This window comes from Nesoenas mayeri, assembly GCF_963082525.1.
Source record: "Nesoenas mayeri genome assembly, chromosome: 4".
NCBI lineage: Eukaryota > Metazoa > Chordata > Aves > Columbiformes > Columbidae > Nesoenas > Nesoenas mayeri.
This window is the reverse complement of record NC_137540.1, coordinates 25,261,581-25,283,971: the sequence shown is the minus strand read 5'-3', so window position 1 is coordinate 25,283,971 and position 22,391 is coordinate 25,261,581. Positions and strand designations below refer to the sequence as shown.

The 22,391-nt window shown below is 41.6% G+C and overlaps 1 protein-coding gene across 1 annotated transcript in view; it reads left to right on the top strand.

Annotated features, from left to right (window-relative positions):
- The window catches only part of CFAP299 (cilia and flagella associated protein 299), a gene marked incomplete at its 3' end in the record, with an annotated part of 226,012 nt that extends 212,785 nt beyond the window's left edge, over positions 1–13,227 (top strand). The window contains exons 5-6 of the mRNA XM_080343534.1: positions 11,289–11,418; positions 13,132–13,227. Coding sequence (XP_080199660.1) covers positions 11,289–11,418; positions 13,132–13,227 — 226 coding nt within the window. The remainder of the gene's footprint in view (positions 1–11,288; positions 11,419–13,131) is intronic.
- Between the last annotated feature and the right edge of the window lie 9,164 nt (positions 13,228–22,391).

The following is a 22,391-nucleotide window of genomic DNA, read 5'->3' as shown; positions in this document are numbered from 1 at the left end:
GTTGCCTGCCTGATGCCCTGTCATCTCTTTGCTCTGTTGCTAAACGTACATTTAAATTAGTTATGTCAGTCTCCCAGATCAGTAGTATGTTTGTGATTTGAAAGCATTAAGAAAAAAATGTTTTCAATAGTTCTCTTGATTTGAACCATTCAAGCTATATGTTGCTATGTGTCACACCAATAGTTGAAATGTGTGTAGTAATGGGTTATATAAAATTATTAGCAGCAAAGAGAACAAGCACTGCCTTTTCCTGTACTAAAACATTCAACTGTAAGAAACTAATGGATCACAACAAGGCCAGTGTTTGCAAGATGTGGTGCCTGAAGTTACACCTATTGTTTTTCAGTAACTAAGTAAGTTACTTTTTAGGATTTTATTTTTAGAATACTAGCTGTTAGTAATTCTCCCCAGACTTTTGCAGTCTTCTGGATGCTCTTGTCACACGAAATCCTAGCAAAATACATCTTTTTCTTAACTACTATTGGCAAGCTGGAAACTGCAACATCCATTTTGCAGCAATTTTCCATCCTGAACCTAGAGTTAGTAATCTAATGTAGGTTTTCTGAGGATGTGTTTTATAACAGCCCTTTGGATCTAAAAAGCTTAGGAATAACTCTGCCAAAGACCTTTTTCCTCAAGACAAGATAGTCCTTTCCTGAAAAGCTTTGCCACTCTAAGGGAAGTTGCTTAAGATGGAAACCACTTATGCATTCTAATCTCTCCTATTCCTTTGTATTTAAAAGCTGAGGTCACTGAGATATAGATGAAATCCTGAGGGTATTGCAGAAAAGTAGTGAGGCAGGAGGCTGCTGTAGAGCAATATTTTGAAAATGTGCATAAATATTTAAGATTTGTCTTCTAAGTGTTTGTATAGTTGGCAAAGTTTGGAGGATAGGAGACTTGTTATGCAAGAGCTTGTGAGAAACAGCAACACAGGCCAGTCTCTCATCTCCACAGCACCTGAGGTAGTGCCCAGCTATTTCACAGTCTTCTAGACTAAAGTGCGAGGGGAACTGAACTTTTGTCAGGGGCTGCGATTTTCAATGTGCTGTTTTCCATTTCTGGTGGGAACGATGCATCCAAATGTCCTCAAGTGACTTGGAAATTGCAGCCTTGATCATTGAGCATCCTGGTTGCTCTGAGCATTCCCTCAGCATACAAGCCATTAGGAGTTCAAAGGACTTGTGTTATTGAGGTCTGGGAAGGAGCAAAGAATGCTTTCCAAGCCTTGAAGGTTGGCTGTCTCCCCTGGTTTTACCTCACAACATTGGAGTAAAACACTAGGAAAAAAAGTGTTCATTATTAATGAAAGTATTATTTTTCATCTGTTTAGCTGATAATTAGAAGTTTGAGCACATGGCTTTATAGATTAATTCTCTTTCTGGACTCAACTCTTTGCTTAAGGAGGATGGAAAGGAAGAAGACCGTTTGAAAGAAACCACGGGAAGAAAGGGATAAGTGCACACAATAAGCATGCTTTGAATATGTGCCTTCAGAAAAGTCCATAATTTCATCTCAGATGCTTAATCAAACTTTGATCAAGAGGCTAATTTATTCATGGATGTTAACCCTGCTTCCTTCAAAAGCAAAGACACTAAAGAAGCTGGCCTGGCTCTACACCAAATCAATATGCAACAATACTTTAACATTTCCTTTACTAACTCACCTACCTGTCTGGTTGCCATTTAGTTCCTCCAGGTCTTCCTGCTCATCATGTCTTACTATGACTCTGATCCAGCAAAGCACCTAAGCATTGTTTTCAGGGCAACTTTGGCACACATTTGAAGGTCATGTTTTTAAAAGTGTTAAAGGCGTAGGCAGGTGCCCAGAGGGATTTTCAAAAACCCTTGGAAGCTCCCTGCAATGCACCCCACCTACTACAAGAAAACATCAGGCTTTGGAAATCTGTCTTGGCACTTATCTGCATCTTTGGCACCTGCAGCAATTAGTTAAATGATAGCATAGGGCTGCAGTTTTTCATCAGACTCTGGCTTTTCATTAGTGGAAGAGGAAAGCTAGTAAGTTAACGTATGGGACAACCAGACATATGTTCAGCTGTGACATGATTCTTAATTTCTAGGTTGACCTTTGCTAGAAATTTACCTCAGATAATCAGATAATTAATCTTACCTTAAGACTTGGTTCTTTTCTGAGGAAGATTCAGCAATCTCTCCCATCTTGCTGCTGATCATTACCTACTTCTTTGTCTGCTGTGGTGCGGAACTGGTTTCAGTAAATCCGTAGTGAATGAATTTGAGGTCCCCTGTTCACCAGAGACTGTTGTTCAGAATCTTGGCTGGCTGCACCACTTGGTGTGGAACAGGGACAGTCACCAGTGCGTGCATGTTTTTGTAAATGGTGTTTATTCACCAGCTCCTGGTATGCAAAAGAACAGGGACTCTGGTTTTGCACGTTGATCTATTAGCAATATGCAACTTCCAACAGGCCTTCAGTGATTATTAATTGCACAATATGTATAAGCTATTCATCCTGTTGTTCTTTCAACAATTACATCCTCTCTTTTATCTTCATTGTTGTAGCTTCAAGATAAAACTTTTTCTTTTCATTGGCCATAAATCCTACTGTGTTGCATGGTTTTAATCTTTTAAAGATGGAGAGAACTAATGAGGTGATACATTCTGAGTGATAACTGCTCAACTTCTGGAGTCTGACAGTAGTTTCATCATTTCTTGGGATTGGGCCTATAACCCTGAGGACTTAATTTCTTTTCCTTTTATTGCTTTTATTTCTTTTTTTCCTTATTAATCTTAGCCTTAATCCTGAAATGCAAAAGGTGCACTCAGCTGAAGTTCAAACAATGCTGGGAGTACTGAGCAGATTATGAAAACAACATCTTGGATATGAGAAACATTTCTAGATGCTCTAGTGCTGAGGGTGTCTGCTAACACCCAGTGAAAACAAAAGGACACAGACCTACAAGTTGGAACTCTTAAGACTCCAGGCTGTGCTGGCAGTGGTGGAAAGCCAGGGTGCATCACAAAAAGGATGAGCCCAGGTAAACTCAGATGCCAGATGTGGTCCAGCCGTGACAATTCTGCCACCTGTGCCTTCCTGCTGGCTCTGCAGCCCACGGCATGCCTGTAGGCGTTTGGTTAGAGATATGGGAAGTTGCATAGTGGAACACAGAGTGAGTAGAAACCATATTGTCAATGTTTAAGAAAAGGATGTCAGCTGATTCATGTTACAGCAGTTGCAACCCTCTATTTGGCAATGCTTGGACTTCTGTGATAAACAACTCTCAGAACTGGGAATGAATTTAAGAGATGGAGGTACACAGGTAATGGTTTTGCTTTCACCTCATGTGTTCTGTCTGATAAAAGATTCATTTTGCTGTGTACCTCTTTGCACAGAAGCACGCAGCAGTATACAGCAGCAGAAAGTCAGTCTGTAAACTCCAGTGTCTGGAGGTATAGTATAAATATCATAGAAAGTTATGCCAGAGTCTGAGGAAACAGCACCATTTCCAAATTCTGAAACACCACCTGATGCACACAGGTCATCCTTGATAGGCAGTAACATAGTCTCTGCATGCAGATATTTTGCAGAAGGATTTTGTGGGTTAAGTATTTTTAAATTCTCTTGTTTAATTTCCCATTTGTACTTCTCAGTCCAAACAAAGGAAATGAAATCTTTTACATTCAAAGGTACGTTTGATACAATACGCTGTCATATCAAGGATGATACACTGATAAAATCTGTACCTTCCTGTCCTGGAAGCTAAGGTAGTGGGCTTTTTTTCCTGGATGAATTTTCAAATGTTTTTTTGTGTTTGTTAAGGTCTCATATAGAACTGTTCTGCTAAGAGGTGAGGAGAGCTTGAGAAGGAAGAATTCTGAACTTTGGAAATGAAAGGGAAAATCTAATGTAGGGTTTGGTGATTTTAATAACATCCTGCTGAGGCAGCAAACTTGAGGCACACCCCTAGATTATGAGGACTGAAATATGTGGCCTGATTGAAGTCCTTTGGCTTTGATGGAAGGTGAAGTGCAGTGGCTTGTGACAGAACAGGATGACAAGACAGGAGAGGGGTCAGTTGGTGAGAGCTGAAAGATGTATGCATGAGAGATCATCTGGATCCCATTCTGCATGTAGAATACTCATGTGGGGGTGTGTATGTAGATAAGAGCGCACGTTGTGTTATGTATATTTGAAATCATCTTTGATTCATAGATAAGTTTTCCTCCAGTCATGAATTATCTGTTGAGTAAGCTCTGTCCAACAAATTGTTCAAGAGCTCTGTGTATGTGAAACAGACGAAGAAAATCTGATTTAGATGCTGGTAGACAAGATGAACTATACAGCAACTGTTAATGGGTACAAGCAGGAGAGGTGTGTGCTGGCAGTAGCCGAGAACATAGAACTATGTTTTTAAATATAAATATTACTGTTTTGTACAAAAATTAGAGGTTGCTATTATTCTGTCAAGAAATAGGCTGAAAAACAACATCACAGGATGATAGCATCTTTTGGTTGTGGGAATTCTAACTCTCTTGTGTAACAGAATTGCTTTTCAAGTCCTCTTTGTGTTGCTGCTGTTCTGGCCAACAAATATGCCAAGCTGTGATAACTAAATGGTACATTTTGAGTTCAATGCTTCACCAAGAGCTGCATACAAGTAGGAAAGCTTCAGACATACAGCATCCTTGAGGCACTTCTAGCTTATAGCATAAGACTGAGATTTGTGTTATGCTTTTGTCCAGTCTAGATGTGCTTTTCCCAGGCAACGCAGTGAAGCTTCTTGCTAGAATATCACTCCTATTAGCCACCTTGCATTTATTTTCACCTGCTTTCATTGCGTTGCCCTTCATGGTACCACAAAAAATGATCAGAGCTGACTTAGAGGCTTGTTGAGCAGGCACAGTTTCAGATCAGGTTAATGGAAGCTGCAGGTGCTCATCGTTTTTGCACATCACACTCCTTTTTCCTCCTTGATGTAGGGGAAAAATGGGCTATCATTGCGGCATATCCCAGGCGGGAGGTGAAGCAGCCATGTGGCATGGGGGAAACCGGGAGGAGAGGGTAAGATCAAAGGGGCTACAGTACTGAGAGGAACTCTGCAAGCCCTTTGATCTTGGAGCTGCTCCAGCACACCACTGACAACGCTGAATGCAAGCAGGCCTAAAGCCAGTCTCTCTGCCTCACTGGACACCTCCCTGCACTCACTGTGTGTAGCATTCATCACTGGTCTTTGTGGCAGGTCTCCTGTGCAGAGGGCTTGGCTGTCCGTGCATCCTCACAGCACTGTTTTGTGGTGTCTTGTCAGGATCTTGGCCCTTCCACAGAGTGTGGAACTTGTTTTCCTTTTGCTATGGAATCACAAGCTAACACAAGTCAGCACTGATATACTCCTTTCAGAGCTGCTCTTGTGAAGTAGCACCTATGTTTATTAAAAAATAAAAATAAAAAAAGAATTTTAAAAAAAGTGAAGGAAGGGAAAAGGAAAAGAAAATTGTTTTTAAAGTCATACAGTGAAAAGGAAGAGTCAACAGCTCAGGGAGAGCTTTTCAGTCTCTTGCTATTCACAAGCTTCATTACCATGGGTAGCAGTAGTCCCAATGACTAGCAGTGATATGTTAGTTCTTGTCCTGTGCTTGTTGAATGTACTGGGTGAGCAACTCCTGCAACCAGTGGCAGCTCTGCTGTTGTTTTTTGCTGAGCCAAATTTCAGGGCTTCTGCTATTGCTTGGGAGAGATGCAAAAGGCGGGCTGCATTCAGGAACTGCAGAGAGAGAATGTGCTGGCTGCACAGCACAGCTGCAGGAGCTGTCCAGGCAGAAGCTGCATCTTTGCCAGGTTCAGACACATCCAGCACCGGCTGGCGCAGTGTTCATCCGTAGAACTGCCTTGCAGTGATGAAATGTTGTTACTGACTCTGGTGCTGATGTGGCTGTTTCCAAAGTTCAGTAATGAGATGCAGTGAGCACATCAGCTAAATGGCCAAGGCAAGGCTAAAACAGTCTGAAGGATTATTCTGGCTGCGGTGCTAAGCATCCTCTCACCATGCCAGTCCTGAGCAGGAAGTTTGTCCACAGGTTAGAGGCAGAGATCCTCATTACCCCCAGTGCCAGGAGTATGAAGAGGCTGTATCAGACACTCGCTGTCTACTGTGGTGACGCCTGCTTTGGAACTGCGTGCACAGCAGGTAGTGCTGTGCTTTTCCACTGCCTGTAGGAAGTCAAGGCATGAGCTGGTCCTATGGGTCACACGTTAATTTCTACCAGTTTTATACAGGAATCCATTGGAGTTACTCCTGGTTTACAACAAACTTGCAAGATAATCAGCTGTAGGAGTTTAGGTAAGTGTTACAGGGTTTTAATCCAATAGTGACAATATAGCACAGGTAAACAGGAAAAAAACACCAGAATAGCTACTGTGCACAGTAGCTGTGGACAAATCAAACTGCCTTGGTTTTCCAAAGTGCTGTGACAAATCTTACCATACCCTGGCAATCGTTTTGATAAATACAATTATTTCAGTCAAATCTGCTTCAAGAGGAAAAAGAAAACAAAGCATCTTGTAATTTCTTAGGTGAAAAAAGTAGCTTGTTCCTGTTTAACCAGAGGTCTGTGACATGCGTGTTATTAAGAAGAAGTGGTTTACATGGAGTCAGGCATATGTGCCATATTATATTGTGTCATCTCCCACTGAGACATTGACCTCGTTTGCACCAGAAAGCTGAGGAAGGACTGACGGGCAAAATCCCATCCAGATAGGTTGCTACTTTGTCATATTTGGCAAGCATATGCAGAATGCCAGTTTCTTCCCCATGAGAATGATTACCAGTGCACTCCTACCAGAGGGCAGAAAAAAAGAGAATGCCAGGATAAAGGAGCTGCTGCTTCTTTTTATTCCCATTTCTAGTCTCTTTTGTTGTCCTGCATCCCCCTATCTCCTTTGTCTGCACCCTTCTGCTGCTGCCCAACTAAAGAAAGCTGGTCTGTAAATAACCAGGAGGGGGTCTGAAGCCAGATAGTTTGCATCGCAAATTCATAGAACCACAAACTGAAAAAAACTGTTGAGCCATCATTGTTTATAATTAGTTTTTGACTGAAGTCCCAGTCTGCCATAGGGAATGGTTTTATCTTTGTGTATGTGTGGGTGGGAAAAGAAAAGTAGAGAACTGAATCAAGGAACCAATCCTTATCCTGAGGGGAAGAAAGAATGGGGTAGTATAATCTAACCCCATGGGATCAAAGGTGGGGCCAACACAGACATAAATACCTTTACACTCTGTGTAAGTGTTCTCTCTCCTGGCTTTTGCTGATTTAAAGAGTAAATAATAAGTTGGGACAACAAAGCTCTTACCCTGCAGATACACACCTTCATTTCTGTTGGTCAGATCGTGATTGGCAACCCATAGTTTGTTTGGTGTCTGAAGCACTCCCTGGTCCATCCAGGCCTGATGCACCATGGTGTTTCAACCACTAGAATAAGGTGTGTAAGTCCTTCTTCCATCACAGCTCACTTCCTACTGCAGAATAAGGGAAAAGAGGGACAATCACAGACTGAGACATCAAAATCCAGTTTGTAATGTTGCCAAGGATTTGCCTCTGGGAAAAGGGTTATCCAACTCAAATGTGAGCAGCCACAGGACTCCAACCCAAGTTCGCTGTGTGGCTGGAGCTGGCAACTGGGACTCTGTACTGCTCTGCTGTTGGCCCACATATCCTAAGGGAAAACCTCCAACATTTTTTCTGCCCTGGCTCCCCCGGTCACTGATAAGCTGTAATAAAGCCTGCCTTACATCTCACAAGAAAGTCAAGTGGTTTCATGTATGTTTACAAAAGGACACAGAGATTTTTTGGATGAAAGACGTTCTGTAAGTACCATGTTGTTTGATGCACTGCCATCTCGGTACCCAAAGGATAACTTTAAGGATACACAGGAGCCTAAATACAGTTTTTTGTTCTGGGAGGGTATTTGCCTGCCTGCAGAATAAAAATCTGCTCAGACCAGAATTAGCTGATGAATGAAAAAAAAAACATCTCATGTATTTTATTCTGTATTCCTAAACAAACTGTGCTACTTTTTATAAACCAGTGCATCTACAAGTCATTGTCTAACCAAAAAAATCCAAACAAACAAACAAAAAACAACAACAAAGAAACCCAAAAAACACCACCAAAAACAAACCACCACACCTTCCAAACCCCAAAATAAATTTAAGAATACCTAAGATGCATTCTTCTTGCAACTGGACTGTGAGCACTACTAAGTCTCTCGTGGTCCACATACTTAAGTGCTGTGCTGAAACTATTATATTTTTTCCAAAACACGTGGTAATAAAACAAAATAATAATAGAAAAAATGTATGCTGCAAATTTTGTTTTGGGTATTTGATCTTGTTCATCTGACATTGTGTTTTTATCTCTGGATAATTTAAAAATTTAAAGCCACATGGAATTCTGCTAATAAAATTAGTTTGGTTAGGCTGGGATTACAGTAACTTCTAAACAGCACTTCCTGCTGAAGTTTAGTTTAGTATTTATTCTAGGGAAAGAAACATGGATGAGCTGGGTTTCCCTGGGTCTTTATTTCCAGGCTCCTCTTATTTGCAGCAGCCTTGTAGTAGCATGCATTGATTATGAAGAGCAAGTTTCACCTTAACAGTAACTGACAGAGGAAGAAGCTGCTCCAGAGACACTTTCTCCAACCCTTGGCTCCGCTGGTCAGAATGTGCTTCTGGCCTTCTGCCTATTTAGGCAGTATTAGGAGTATTTGCAGCTGGCATATATTACTTTGTCCTCCCAGTATCACTGTCTTCAGGCTGCAGCAGCATTTCTCATCCTACCTGCTGAAGCTGGCTGTGAGGCTTACTCAAATCTCTTGATATCTTCAGTTGCATCAGTTTTCAGTGAAGAACATGAATAAAGGTATGCAGGGGAAATTTCCTTTTGTGGCCAGACATGTAGGCTTCCTCACAGCAGCAGCCTTCTCCCTGTCTGCTGCTCTTCATTTTAGAAAATATGGGAATGCCAAAAAGCTCAGGCTTGAACTTGGAAAAGGCAGCTGGAGAGCTGCACGAGGCATTGTGCTGTTCTCTTAGTCCTCAGTACAGGGTTCAGAGGTATTCACTTCATTTTGCTGGTGGACTTTGGATCTATCTTTCACATCTAAGCACATGATGGACATTAATTCGTCATGCAGTGAAAGAGTCCCTAACAAAACTGTTTGCATTACACATAGATTTCCCAGCATAAAGCCTGTCTGAGCTGTGAACTTGTCTTGGCTGGACATCCAAAGCTCCCACTGGCTTAAATGGGGAAGTATGGTAGGAGTGGGGTTGGAAACTTGGCAAAATACAGGAAGTTATTATCCAGAAGCTAATTGGCTATTTCTGCCTTTGGATGTTTAATTTATTTTTAATGGATGTGGGGAAGTCTTTGGAGAGAGGCACACACCCTCAGCGCCCCCTAAGATAATGTAGGGTAAATCCTTCCTAATCTGGTATTGGTTTTCCAGCAGAAACAATTTCCATTGGTGCAGTTGGATTCATTAACCAAGAGGTGTCCTGGGGGACAGGGAAAAGCTGTGTGGATGAAATACGGTAATGAAGCAGGAAGTTAAAAGAATCTGTGTATTTAATTTGTATGTAAATTGGTGCATATTCTTATTCTTAAACAGTGAATGAAAACAATCTTCTGCTTGCTGCTTAACATGAGTGCTCAGGAGCATTAAATAATTTGGTAGATGACAAATTAATGTGACTAACTGGTATATCAAAGCAAAGCAGTTGCTATTGCTAAGCTGAATGAATTGTGTCCACTCATCTTTCATGCATTTTCTGCAGACATCCCAGTGGTAGGCTGCACAGAGCTCCAGAGGGCAGCTTCTGCTTGCACTAACTCACTTGCTCATGGACGTAACTTTGTGCTGAGCACAACATTTTTACATTATCAGCTTCAGTAGCAGATCACCCATGAACTTCAGTGATGGCAGGATGAATTCTATAAGGACACTGTAAATTCATCTCCAAGTCATTGTGCATTGTTCTGTTCCTACCAGAGGTGTTTAGGATGCAAAAAAAAAAAAAAGATTTAGTATATATAAGGGTAAGGCCTATTGTTTTGCAGTCTTTTAAAGTGAGGAAGAAATCAAGGCACTTTAAAAAACAGAACCGTTGATCTAGTTGTAACAGAGTATCTTTGTGGAAGACACAGCATGAAAGGGTATTTTTTAAAATTTTTGAACCCTTCTTACACACAGAGTGATTTCCTGACTTCTTCCCATCTCCTCCTGCTTTTGCAACAGATACACTGATCTGTTCAGTAGCAGAAATGCAGTGTGCCACTCAAGCAATCGAATGAGTATCCCAGACAAGGTACATGTAGGAGTGTCATCACACGTCGTGCAATTTGTAGTAACATCAGAGCTGAAAAGGTTTCTAAACAAATCCTAACAGTAAGCATGCAAATCTCAGCCTGTGAGTTGGCTGTGTGGCAAATACAAAGCCCAAAAGGGCTGAAGTCAGGTGATAAAAAGTTTAGGAACTCGGAAACTCAGTGTGAGAAATCTGGTGGAATCTCACCACCTCTGTCCTGAGAGAAAGACTGAAAACCTTCCATGTCTATTTTGTATTCGACACAGTGGGCTGATGATTCCTTTTGACTTTTTGTTTAGTGCCAGACATTCTGGAACCTAGTGAGCACAGTCAGCCTGATTGACCTGTTTGCTCTAGAATTAATCTCAAGCTGACACATACAACTCTTCAGGGAGCTGGGATTTTCCTTGGGGGGCTGGAGTTCAGTTCCTCCCACTGTATCTGGACCACAAGGAGACTTCTAAAAACTCCTTGCTACCAGAATTATATTAAAAACAAGAGAAAAGAAAAGATTAAGGCAGCAAGAGAGTTCCAGTGAGATCCGAAGGGGAAGCCGTCGGTTCCCACATCTGGTTTCCAGGTCTGTGGTGGTCCAGGAAGCACTTTGAGTTGGTCTCCAGAGCTGTTTCCTTCACAGTAGTAGTTCTCAAGCACTACCACTTCCCACTAGTTATTACCCAGGCGCTGACTCTTTTAGTAACGCTAATACTAAATGGAAGAGAAAGACAGCCAGGGGCCTCAGGCTTGATATGTGGGACCACATTTGGACAGGTTTACTAATATTTAGTAGAATTCTGCTCCTCAGTGATTGTGTCTGGCTTTCGGAGGGGCTTTTGTAGAATCATGAACTACTCAGCATGAATAAGGAGGTCAGAATCTGCCCCTTAAGCTGGAAGATTGACATCCATTCAAAAAAGTACAGTATTTCTGTTTCACATTTTCACAGCTTTTACAACTGGGATAGAAATGTCAGCACTTCAAATTCCAGCCCAAATTACGAAGTGATTGCAGAAGATGCCTCTGGACTACTCTTCAAGAACAAAAGTGATAGGAAAATAATAAATGTGGATCCCAAGGTAAATGCCATATTTTTTTCAGTATTCTGGATTTCCTTTATATATTGGAGTTTGACTGCTTAACTGTTGAGTCTGATTGCAAATAATGTCTTTATTAATACACACCTAATATTTCAGACTTACTCAGTTACGCTGTTTCCCTTGGTAACAGAGCTTCTCTGGTCCCTGTCAGGATAAACTTAGCACAGTTAGTTTATGAATGCATCTGTCTAGGCCTTTCCTTTGTCATGACAGAAATCAGAAGTTGAACTGACTGATAAAATGCAAAGATCTCTGAAGCAGGGTTTTTCTTATACCATGCCCTTTTTACTCCCAACCAGAACTAGAAACTGTTGCCATTTCTGCCAGGATGGGCTGCAGTCTGAAGCTAAATCCTATTAATTTAATTACCTTCAAGTGCTGAGGAAAGGGATGTGTGGGAGAGTAAACAGGCTGACGAGGAAAGCAGGACTGGCTGGAAGATGTGAGGACTGTGGCAGGAAGTGTATAAGCAGGTGCATCTGATATGGAAAGACACTGTTTTACTCAGAGGATGACACATGTGTCTTTAGCTAAAAGGAAAAATTGCTAAAATGTTGGCATCCTGGGGCTGCTGGTCCCTGTATTCACCTCCTCTTAAAAAAACAGATCTCTGTTATGAAACTTGCCTGCAGTTAGATAAACAAAGCAAATGCTTAGGTCGTACCTGGACACACTATTTTCAGCCATAGCTGAAAGTTGATTAAATTGCTATGGGTATTTTATCTTTCATATTGAAAGCCAAATAGGTAATAACATTATAGCCAGCTTCCTTCTGTAAGAGTGACTGTGTTCTTCTGGTGCCAGCTGCACTTTTTTAAACTTTACAACTGAAATTCTGCGACTGTAGATTGGATGTGACAAACACACCCAGGGTTTGGTTACTCTCAAAACCAACATGAACTTAGTTGGGCAATTTGTTTGAGTTTCTACAGAACTGAGCTAGGATGATGGTTTCTTTGATGTGCTTCCCATGAAAGATGGTTGTATATGAATAGTAACAGTACAAAATATCAAATTATATGCATTTCAAAATAAGTGCATTGGTTTGTTAGAAATTCAAAAATGCATACCTAAAATGTGTTTGGTTGCATTGAAAGTGGGCCATCAATCCAACTTCTTGCAGCTGCAGAACATCTGTAACAAATAACTAGCTCTTTAGTGTCTACGTGAAAGATTCTTGTGTGCCAAGAGCTATACTAAGAAGCGTTTGTGCATGTACATTGTGTCCACTCTCAGGTTGCAGGTCACTGGCCTATGAGGCCCCATGAGATCCATCTGCCTTTGGCTTTTCTGTAACACTCACTGATGGAGAACAAGCTTTTGAGAAGTGCTTGCTATGGGCCAGACTGAAATCAGCACAAGTTCTTTCTCATTGGGTTCAACCTGAACAGACTTAGTACCAACTCCCTGATCTTTGCAAGTGAACCTTCTCTTTGACAAGTCGATATTCCAGTTCTTCCTGGTTTTATTTAGCTAAAAGAACTATTACTGGTTTTGCATCTGCTAAAAGCCTTGCAGGAGAAATAGGCTGCCCGGTGTCAGGACATTAATTTTCACTGAGAAATCCCCACCCTCACAGCTAGTTGCTTTTATCAAACTTGATGTTCCAAGGGAGGAAGAAGAAGATTCATGAAATCAAAAACATGCCTTTTCTCTCTCCTGACTGGGTATCTGTAATATCCTGTGTTTCAGGGCTACCCAGGAGACAACACAACACGGACACCTGTTGAAACAGATCTCTATCTCCACGTTGTTATCTATGACCATATAATCAGAAGAGGGACCTAAGGTCTATCTGTGTGGTGCTTTTCCCAGTGATTTGTTTAGCTATTTTAAAGTCATCTGGAAGAAAAATAAACAGTTGAAAGATCTTTATCTTGTATTCAGGGGCAGGAAGGGGGAATTTCATATTGGTTTAGAGTTGGTTCCTTGAGGGAGGTAAAGTGGAAGGAAGACCCCATACTGCTGTAGAGTCCTCGTCTACCTGGGCCTCTTGATTGTCTTCTGTGAAGTCCATGTGGTATATGAATTGCAAAAGCACCTAAAGGGAAGACAGAAGGTTTGGACCCAACTTTTCCCACTACTCCAAAGGCAGCAGGGTGGCTGGGACAAACAGAGGTGCTGCATTCTTTCCTGGAGTAAAGAAGAAACTACTGTCCCATAGTTCCTCAGCAACAGGATGTTTTTAAAATCTTCTTGGGAGACTTTTCAGGTAGGCCTGGACTTCTGTTGAGCAGCTAACACCATTTAATATGGACCAAGCCATTCACAGAGTAGCAGAGAGAAGTTGTAGTAAGTAGACTGGTAAATGTAAAGAAATCTGCAGCACTTTGATGGCATTAGTGGTTCCTTAAAGGCCACTTTTCATCCATTCCTGCTCTTGCTGCTGTTCTAGTACCAACTTGCCAGAAGTTCAGGCAGCAGTGCAATGGCCCAAGGGACTCTTCCATTCCCAGGGCACTTGGGTAAGTTGCCCATACTTACATGACCCAGCTGGTATAGCCACCAGTGTAGCTGTCTGCTTACTGGAGAACTGGAAAATGGTACAAAGCTAAGCAGCAAAAAGAATGAGCAGGAAAGAAAAGCAGCAGTTACAGAGAAAAGAAAAAGGATGTGGAGGTGAAGGCAGAGAAAACCAAGGCAGAAAATGATTGGGTAAAGTTCTCTGGACCTTATTCTTTAAGTGATTTAATGATCTTTTCTGGCCTTGATACTGTGAATTTGTGAAAAGGACAAGGGAGGTAACTTAGACAAAAAAAAAAAAAAAAGATGGTAGCAGCGCTGCTAGGCTTACCATAGGGTGGGGTTTATCTGCCAGCCTCATCACGAGCATGTTCCCTTTGGAAAAGGCTGAGAGCCTCGGTCTTAGCAGTTGGCGCATTAAAGATCCCTTTACTGCAAGGAGAGGGAGTGTTCCAACAATTACAAAGTGAAAGTTGTTACTTCAAAGCTGCAATAATTTGGGAGGGACTTAGAAGCCTTGTTTTCTTTCTCATAAAGCTTTCAATGTTACAAAGTTTTACCATTTCCAAAATATAATAAAATCTTTTACTGTAACATCTTGCTTTTTTTATAGAGCACTCCATCCCATAGCAACCTGAAAATTTTGCAGCAGATATGCAAACTGGAGGTTAGTTTCCTCGTCCCTGAACTGCAGCCAGGTTGCAGATGAAGCACCCAGAGCATGGCAAGGCTGCTCAAGGGCTTGGGTCTCCACCACCAAGCCTCTGCCTCCATAGCTGGGTCAGCAGAGCCCTCTAGTGTAAATGGAGCAAATGCCGGCAGGAGTTTCCCTGCCGGCTCTGGGCAGCACCCGTCTCCCAGAGATGCAGGCAGAAGGAACTCAGCACCCACTGGGCCACCCTTCACATCAAAGCAGGTGAAAATACCAAGCTCAATGCCTGCTCAGAACAACAGGCAAAGACAAACGATGCCTCTTCCCAGGGCTATTAAGGAAAAGAACAAATGCCCAAGACCGTGGTAACTCTTTGATTTTGCAGAGGGCCATGTGTTGGAAATGTGTATCTCCTTGTGCTGCTAGGGCAGGCTTCTCCTGACCTTGACGCTTCTAGGTGTTCCCCTCGTTTAGCAGAGCCAAACATAAAGCTTTTCATCATTCCTTGCATCTCACCTGAAAAACAGGCTTCTGTGATTGACTCAGCTTTTCTTTACTGCCCCTGCATCTTGAGGCGGCTAGAGATCAACTTATAAATGTTTCTATAGCATTAAAGCAAACTGTCTTTACAGTACAGCTTAGCATTTGGGATATTTTTTTTTTCAAGACAAAATTGGAACTCCCAAGCCATTCTGAAAATATTAGGTTTTGCCTCTCTTGAACACCAGAGAGGGATAAATCCTCATGATGAAGGCTGGTACAAAGCACAATTGGTAGAAAGGGTATGAATTATAGTTTTCATTCCTCCTGACAAATGAATTGTCATTTTTCTTTCTCTATCAAATGGGCTTTTAAAGTAATGTTAAAAAACCTAAGTTAGAAAGTGGTCCCTGAGGTTTGGAGAACATAATCTCAGAATCATAACAATAAATAAATAAATGTCACAAGGTGGAACTTAATAGAAGTAAATTTTCAACTTCAGAAGTTGTTTCTACAAATTATGCTTCCTTTGTTTTCATCTTGTTAATCAACGGTCTGGGTTCTAAACAACAGCTTGAAGTCTCGGAGAATCCCATGTCTACATCTGTAGGAAAACAGAAGCAAGTTTGGATCCAAGTGGCCTTTGTATGTTGTCAGGTCACTGAGCACATCAATGCACTGTATATCCCTAAAGGTAGGGAGCTGAAAGGCTGTAAAGATGTAGGAAGCCTCATCTTTTACACTTGGTGCTGAGCACCTATGGAGCTGTAACTTCATTCTATTTATGACTTGGTCTATGCAATAGATCTGATCTGTGACAAAACGTAAACTGTAATATCTGCAATAAAAGAATGGTGTTCCCTGAGTACTTCACAGAATTTCTGGCTGCTCAGTAAATTTACTTGATTCCCTCCCACCCATCATTGCCTAGGAGCTAATGTCCTGGTGCCCTGTCTCTTCTGACAAAAAATAGCTAGGACCACAGCATTATCATAAATGAAAGCTCCTGAGCTACATGTCATAGTCCTTTGTTGTTTCCAGCTGGAAGAATATCCAGCATCTACTGTAAGTGAAAATCTGTCCCTAAATACTTGTGCAATCTGGCTTACATTTTTTAAAAAAGGTTAATTTCCTTGTACAAACAGGATAGTGCCTAAAAGCAACTAACTGCTGTTACACTCTGTTTCTCTAAAATGTCAGAGGTGTTTTTTCCCCAGCATCTTGTCACTGTTCAGTCCTGGACAGACATATAGCAAAGTGGACATGCAAAACATACAGTAATCAAGAGAGAAGCTTTCCAAGGACTGATAACCACATGAAAGGTCCCTGAATATGTTCCTCTGCTCTGTGACTTTTTAGCAGAAACAAATACAAACTGTCCAGCCTGAAATTATTGCCTGCTATAAACGTCAGGTGAATGGAAATTTCTCCATTCTGTTCTGAAAAGAGACTCTGGTATTGTTGCTGATCATGACGTTTACTGCAGATATAGAGTTCACACACTGCTGTAAGAAAATGGATTTTAGGTATTGATGATAAAATGCATCTTTGCAAAGGATCCCCAGAACTCTAGATTTTATCACCAAGGGGGGGCTGTGTGGTTTTTTTTTTTTTTTCAAGCATGCTTAAACTATGTACATGAGTTACAGTTCACAGGTTTTATTAGCCTGTATATGGTTTGGATTCTTTTCTATATCTTTATCTCCCTTGCCAAAATCATACTTTGTTCTTTTTATGTGGAGTCTGGATCTTTGGTCTTGCTTACACGTTCAGAACTGTTGTTATTTTGGATAATAGAGTGGAGCTAAAAAGTAGCACAAGATTGGTGGTGAACAGCTCCATCCTAAGCCACAAGCAGAATCACAGGAAGAGTTATTATTTAGTACAAAACACAATGCTTTGTAAAGAAAAGTGATTTTACACTAAAATCTGAAGTTCTTTTTTCTTAAGCTATCACAACAGGATGCTTTGACATAGTTTGAAACTTTTTGTATTGCATGAAAAGGAGTTCTGGTGAGTTCAGTCTGATTTTTATGGAGAAGCATCAGAGCTTTGCATTCTCTGAACATAAGTGGTTTTGTGGAAGGCCAGCTGTTTGAGGAACCAAAGCAATTGCGGTAAGTAAGCCTCACTTTTGAATTTGATAGCCGTATAGCAAGGTATAGGCTCAGAAAACACAGCAGCACTTAATGAACTCTCAAGTTCGTGATTCCAGCAGCAGCCTCACCAATCTAGTTGCATCTCCAAAGCTGAAAGAAGGAAATATGGGATGATAGCGCCACCTGAATAGCTGACCCCTATCTCACGTAAAGAATAAGAAGACCTCCAGGCAGCATACAACTTGGTCATTAGATGTTCTCCTTTTGTCCATCAGTGAAAGAGGTTGTAGGGGAAAATGCTCTATCAACTCCAACTCCCCACATAAAGAAAAGAAATCAGATTAAAAATGAATAAAGCCTTTGGGCAATTCACTGCAAGGCAGGCAGGGACAAGCAATGCAGACCAAGCCACTGTTCCCACTGCAAAGAAAACAAAAACACAGGTGCTGAATGTACTGAAGCCCTGCAGATTAGCCCTGTGTGCGGTACATGCTCCTTACACACACACACAAAAAATCGCTCTTGTGATTTGGCTGTTGTTTGCTTGAAGCATGTTTTATTTCTGCTCAGCTCCAAGCAGAGTTGTTACAGATCCCACAGCAGAAGTTCTCTATGATGAGAGAAACATGTGATCTCTGGGCCCTAGAGAAGAAATTACGCTGAGAAGGCACCTCCAACGGGAAGGCTGATGCTGGCCACCTGAGCAAACACCCTGTCTAGCAAGCATAAAACAGCAAGTGTAATGAATATTTGTAATGGCTGTACACAGGAGTAGTTTGGTAAAAGCTTCTCCCCACGACCCTCCCTAGCAAAAGGCTATTTTCTGTACACATTTCTCAGACCAAGAAATAGGAGATTTAAAGAGAGCGACTGCCACTCCGTTCCCCAATAAAAGCAAGGGGAGAGCCAGCTCTGCGTGATGTGGTTTGCGCAGTGTGATTCCAAGCACTGCTGGCTGATGTGCTGTTTACTGTTCTCCTGTGCTGGTTATGAACTTCATTGTAATGTACATGGGAATGTGTGCATATAAGGCAGGTAGGGGAATTATACGTCTTAGGATAAGCAAGTCAGAGGTGACAGTCAGAAGGATTCTGCTGACTAGGTGACAAGGCCGAATCCAGTGAGAAGAGACAAGATGTCTTTTTGGACAAGGGAGATGCCTTTGCCAGAGATTCTGGGTCTAGTAAGAGTGGGAGTGTCTTTGTGGAGTTGGAGTCATGCTTGTGGGAACAAATGTGGTGTCACTGACCCAAAGAATTGGTGGCAGAAGCCCTGCCACAGCAGAACATGGAGAAGCCCATCTGAGACAGGCAAACAGATGGTACAGAAGTCTGGTGCGACCAAGCCCAGGTGAGGCTGCAGGGGGTATTCACCAGATGACAGTGAGGAGAGATGGATGTAGGAGCCACAGCAGCAGAGATTGCTTTCCTAAGTAAATTCTGGAAAGCCTAAAAGCCAGGCAACTAATAGAAGCAAGTGTGGGATTGGCCTTCACATGCTGAACAGATTTTGCTTATATCACTTTGTTATGCAAATATGTAATTATTTCATTTCCCCCAGAAGGAGTATTTGCGGTTTTCTCTTCCCCGGAACTTCGGAATGCTTGTGTAAAGGGAACAAGTAACTGTGAAGTTACCAGGTATGTGCATTACATGGCAAGCTCTGAAAAAGTGGGAACCCGGAAGTTTCTGGGCGACGTTTTAAACACCTCTTTTGAAAGGTAGTGCTGGAGCGTGGTGAGGCTGACCCTGACAGTGGCACAGGAGTTGCTCATCATTTAAATAAACTTAATTAAGATAGAAGCCTACTGTATGCCTGGGGCTAAGGAATACAAAGGTTGCTTCACAAACCAGAGACACTCTGGTGGATCAGAATGGAGCTGTACTAGCAAGGAGCTGCCAGGGCCCAGGAGGGAGGGCGCAGGATCTGCAGACCTGAATGGAGCTGCTCTGGCTGTAGCTCTGAAGGGTGATGTTTGTGGAGAACCTGTCCTCACTGGTGTACAAATGAGCTGTACCTGCTGACCCTCTCTCTCTGTAGTACTGTGGTAGAATAAGTGGGTGATCAGCTTGGAAAGTCCAGTCCTGCCCAATTGCAAGACCTTTTGTATTATTAAAGGGGAAAAGAACAGTAAGGCTCTCTTATGGCTAGCCAGAATTTCAGATACAGTTTCAGTTGGATTCTACCTCAAATAGCTGCTTGCACACACACACACATGCATGCACCAGTTGGAGTTTGCTGTCTACTTCTAGAGCAGGATTGTCTGACCTATTTGCACTTTTCCTGTTTCTTCTAAGTGAGGAACTGGGAAGGAAAAAATACTAGGTTATCTGTAATAGTTCAAATGGTTATCTCAGCTCTGGAGACGAAAATCTAGAGTGACTGTACTGGACAGGATGGAGTCACTCCATAATCACACCAGTGTGTGTGCAGAATTTGTCACATGTGGTGATGGTTATTCTTTTTGTCTGTCTGCATGTTTTGTAGCTTTTCATGCCCCTGCAGCTATTTTTTGTAGAGACTTGCCCTCCAGACTGACTAAGACCTGATTTGTACATTTGTAGCAAAGTGATTTGTATGCTGTGCAGAAAGGCAGATGAGTTTATTTGGATAGTCCAGGAGAAGTGATTTAGGGGGTCGGACAGTGTTTTGAGATTTGGAGCCTGTCAGTATATCATACTGAAATGTTTGTCTTGTTTTTATAAACACAGGAAAGGTAGGTAAGCTCTTATTCCACATTTGTTTTGATGATTATGCCATTGAGCTGCTATGTTTGGCAAACTAAGACAGAAAAAAGAGCAAAGGAGAAAAATTAGAAACTAACACCACATTTAGTCATCTCCATTAAAAATGCAAAATCTGTAGTGTGTCTTTGCACCAAGTTCAGACTAGATCTCATTCTGCACGAACCATTTTTACTGCTCTTGCATCAACATTAGGGCTCAACATATTCTTTAACCCTTCTTAGCCTTCTAAATTACCTGTTTTGCCTTTATTAACAGAAGACTCAAAAAGCAGATCAGGGTGCACATCATCTGTCACCAGATGGACCCACATTCAGGGAGGAGTTCCGGTGTTTCATTCCCCTGCATTTCTCTTCAAGCATAAATGGGTCCGTTCTGCTGACAGCTGAAAAGCCAAGGTGTTAAATTTAAGAACTGTTGTTAACAATTGTTGCACTTTGTAGATCAGAAAGCTTATATGAGGAAAATCATTACACCTTAAATCAAAAAAGTAATGCTAGTTTACTTACCAAATAAGTATCTTCTTAAGAGTCGTGGAAGAAAACACTGTCAATCTTTTAAACATGAATACTATAATATAGCAAATCTTGGCTGTGCATATAGCATTGAAATCAGGCAGCCACTGTAGTTTGTGTCCACTGAGGATTTGGCCCAAAGGAAAGACCTCGGGATTGACTGCATATTGATACAAAGGAAACACAAGCTTTTGTCTTGTATCAGTCGGTTGCCAAGAGGTGTATCAGTGTAGGACAGGATAGTGGGAAAGTGTAGGGTAGACTTCTGCAGTTATACACTTATTACTGGCCTCCAAGTGAAATATGTCCTATTAATGTCAGCCCTTTAAGCCTGATAAATTAAGTAGTTTTTTCAGCCATCCTTTCAGCCATGTCCTTACTTGGATACAATAATTTTGTCAGAGATGGTGGCAAAACCCTGGCTAAAGTCAAGGTAAATGTCATCTTCTGGTCTCCCTCATCTGCAAGTCCAGTCAATTTGTCACGAAAAGCAATCAGGTGGGTCAGACATGATTTGCCCTTGGTAAATCCATGCTGACTGTTCCCAGTCACTTTCTTCTTCCTCACATGCCTAGAAATGTGTCCTGAGAGGACATGCTCCATGATTTCTCTGGAGACTGAAGTGAGACTGTCTGGTACTCAACTGTTGGTATGCCTCCCCTTGACAATGTAACTCTGACAGATCCAGTGGAGGAGACTTTTGTCTCCTGTACCCCCACAGTCCCTTGTCTTTCTTATACAAGGGTACAGTTCAGCTGTTAGTGAGAAGCTTAACACCAATAAGCAACGGTGAGTAGTTTCTGATACTCAGTGATCTACTGCGTAGATGGAGGTCATATTGGGTGAAACTGAGTCTGGACTTCCCATAATTATGGGAAAAGATTCAGATCTGACCTTGCCATTTGGCCATTTTTGTAGAAAATATTTAAATGCCAAAGAAGCACCATGGCCATCCTATTTCTTCCTTCTTTCCAAAACAGAACTAGCAGAGTCTCTTTCAAGGAAGCTCACTATTTGCTTTTTGAAAGATAGATGTTTAACTTGTTCCTTTTTTAACCAAGAACTAAACTGGAAGCACATGAAATTGCTGCCTCAATTAAAATTAATATTCATTTTTTCAGATACTGAAATGTAGTAGTAAAATGTATCAGTAAATGTTGACTTCATTGTGTTATTAAATATATTGGCTGCATGAAACTTGACCAATCAGTGCTCCAGGCAAGAGCACCCATCTGCTTCACTTGGAGCAGGACTCAGGCATAAACTGCAGTGTACAGTGTATAAACTGCAGAAGTACATTTCCATTCTGGAAGTAGCACCAGTGTCAAAATATCTACTGAAAACCAAACCACAGGTTCTTTCCATAGCCTTCATTGCTGTTTGTAAAATGTTATTTAAGAAACTGAGCTGAAAAGATGCCCATGGAGAATTTCAGCTGGGGACATAGTCAGAATCCAAACTAACAACCACAATTTATTTCAACCAAAATATTTCATTTTAAATGAAACTATTTTCCCACTTTGCCACATCTTCTTGCCTACCTCCCAATGTTATAATGCATCCATATCTTAGCAATAAACATTATAAGATAGAAAGAAAATAAACCGTGGCTGACAGAATAGCCGAATTGCTTCTGCCAACTCATCAAAGGCCATTAAGTGTGCAAACCAGTAATGATGACTATTCATCAACTGATGAAAGATTTTTCTTCCCACAATCAGCAAATTCAGATACTGCCTTCAGATGGAGAGACTGCTGTTTGTGTGCCAAGATATTTATTTTTGAAAGTGGGAACTAATCTGGAGAGCCTCTTCTCTGTGTATTTACGTGGCTGAAGAGGAGGGGTACACAATCACCCTGGGGGCTTACAGTCTAACTCAGGAATATTGTTCCAACCTTAGAAGTTGAAAATCACAGCAGTACATCTCCAAGAGTGCCTTTGCCATTTCAGGGACAGCATCCTGGCTGGCTAAAAGCCTACTGTCAGGTGAGGTGAATA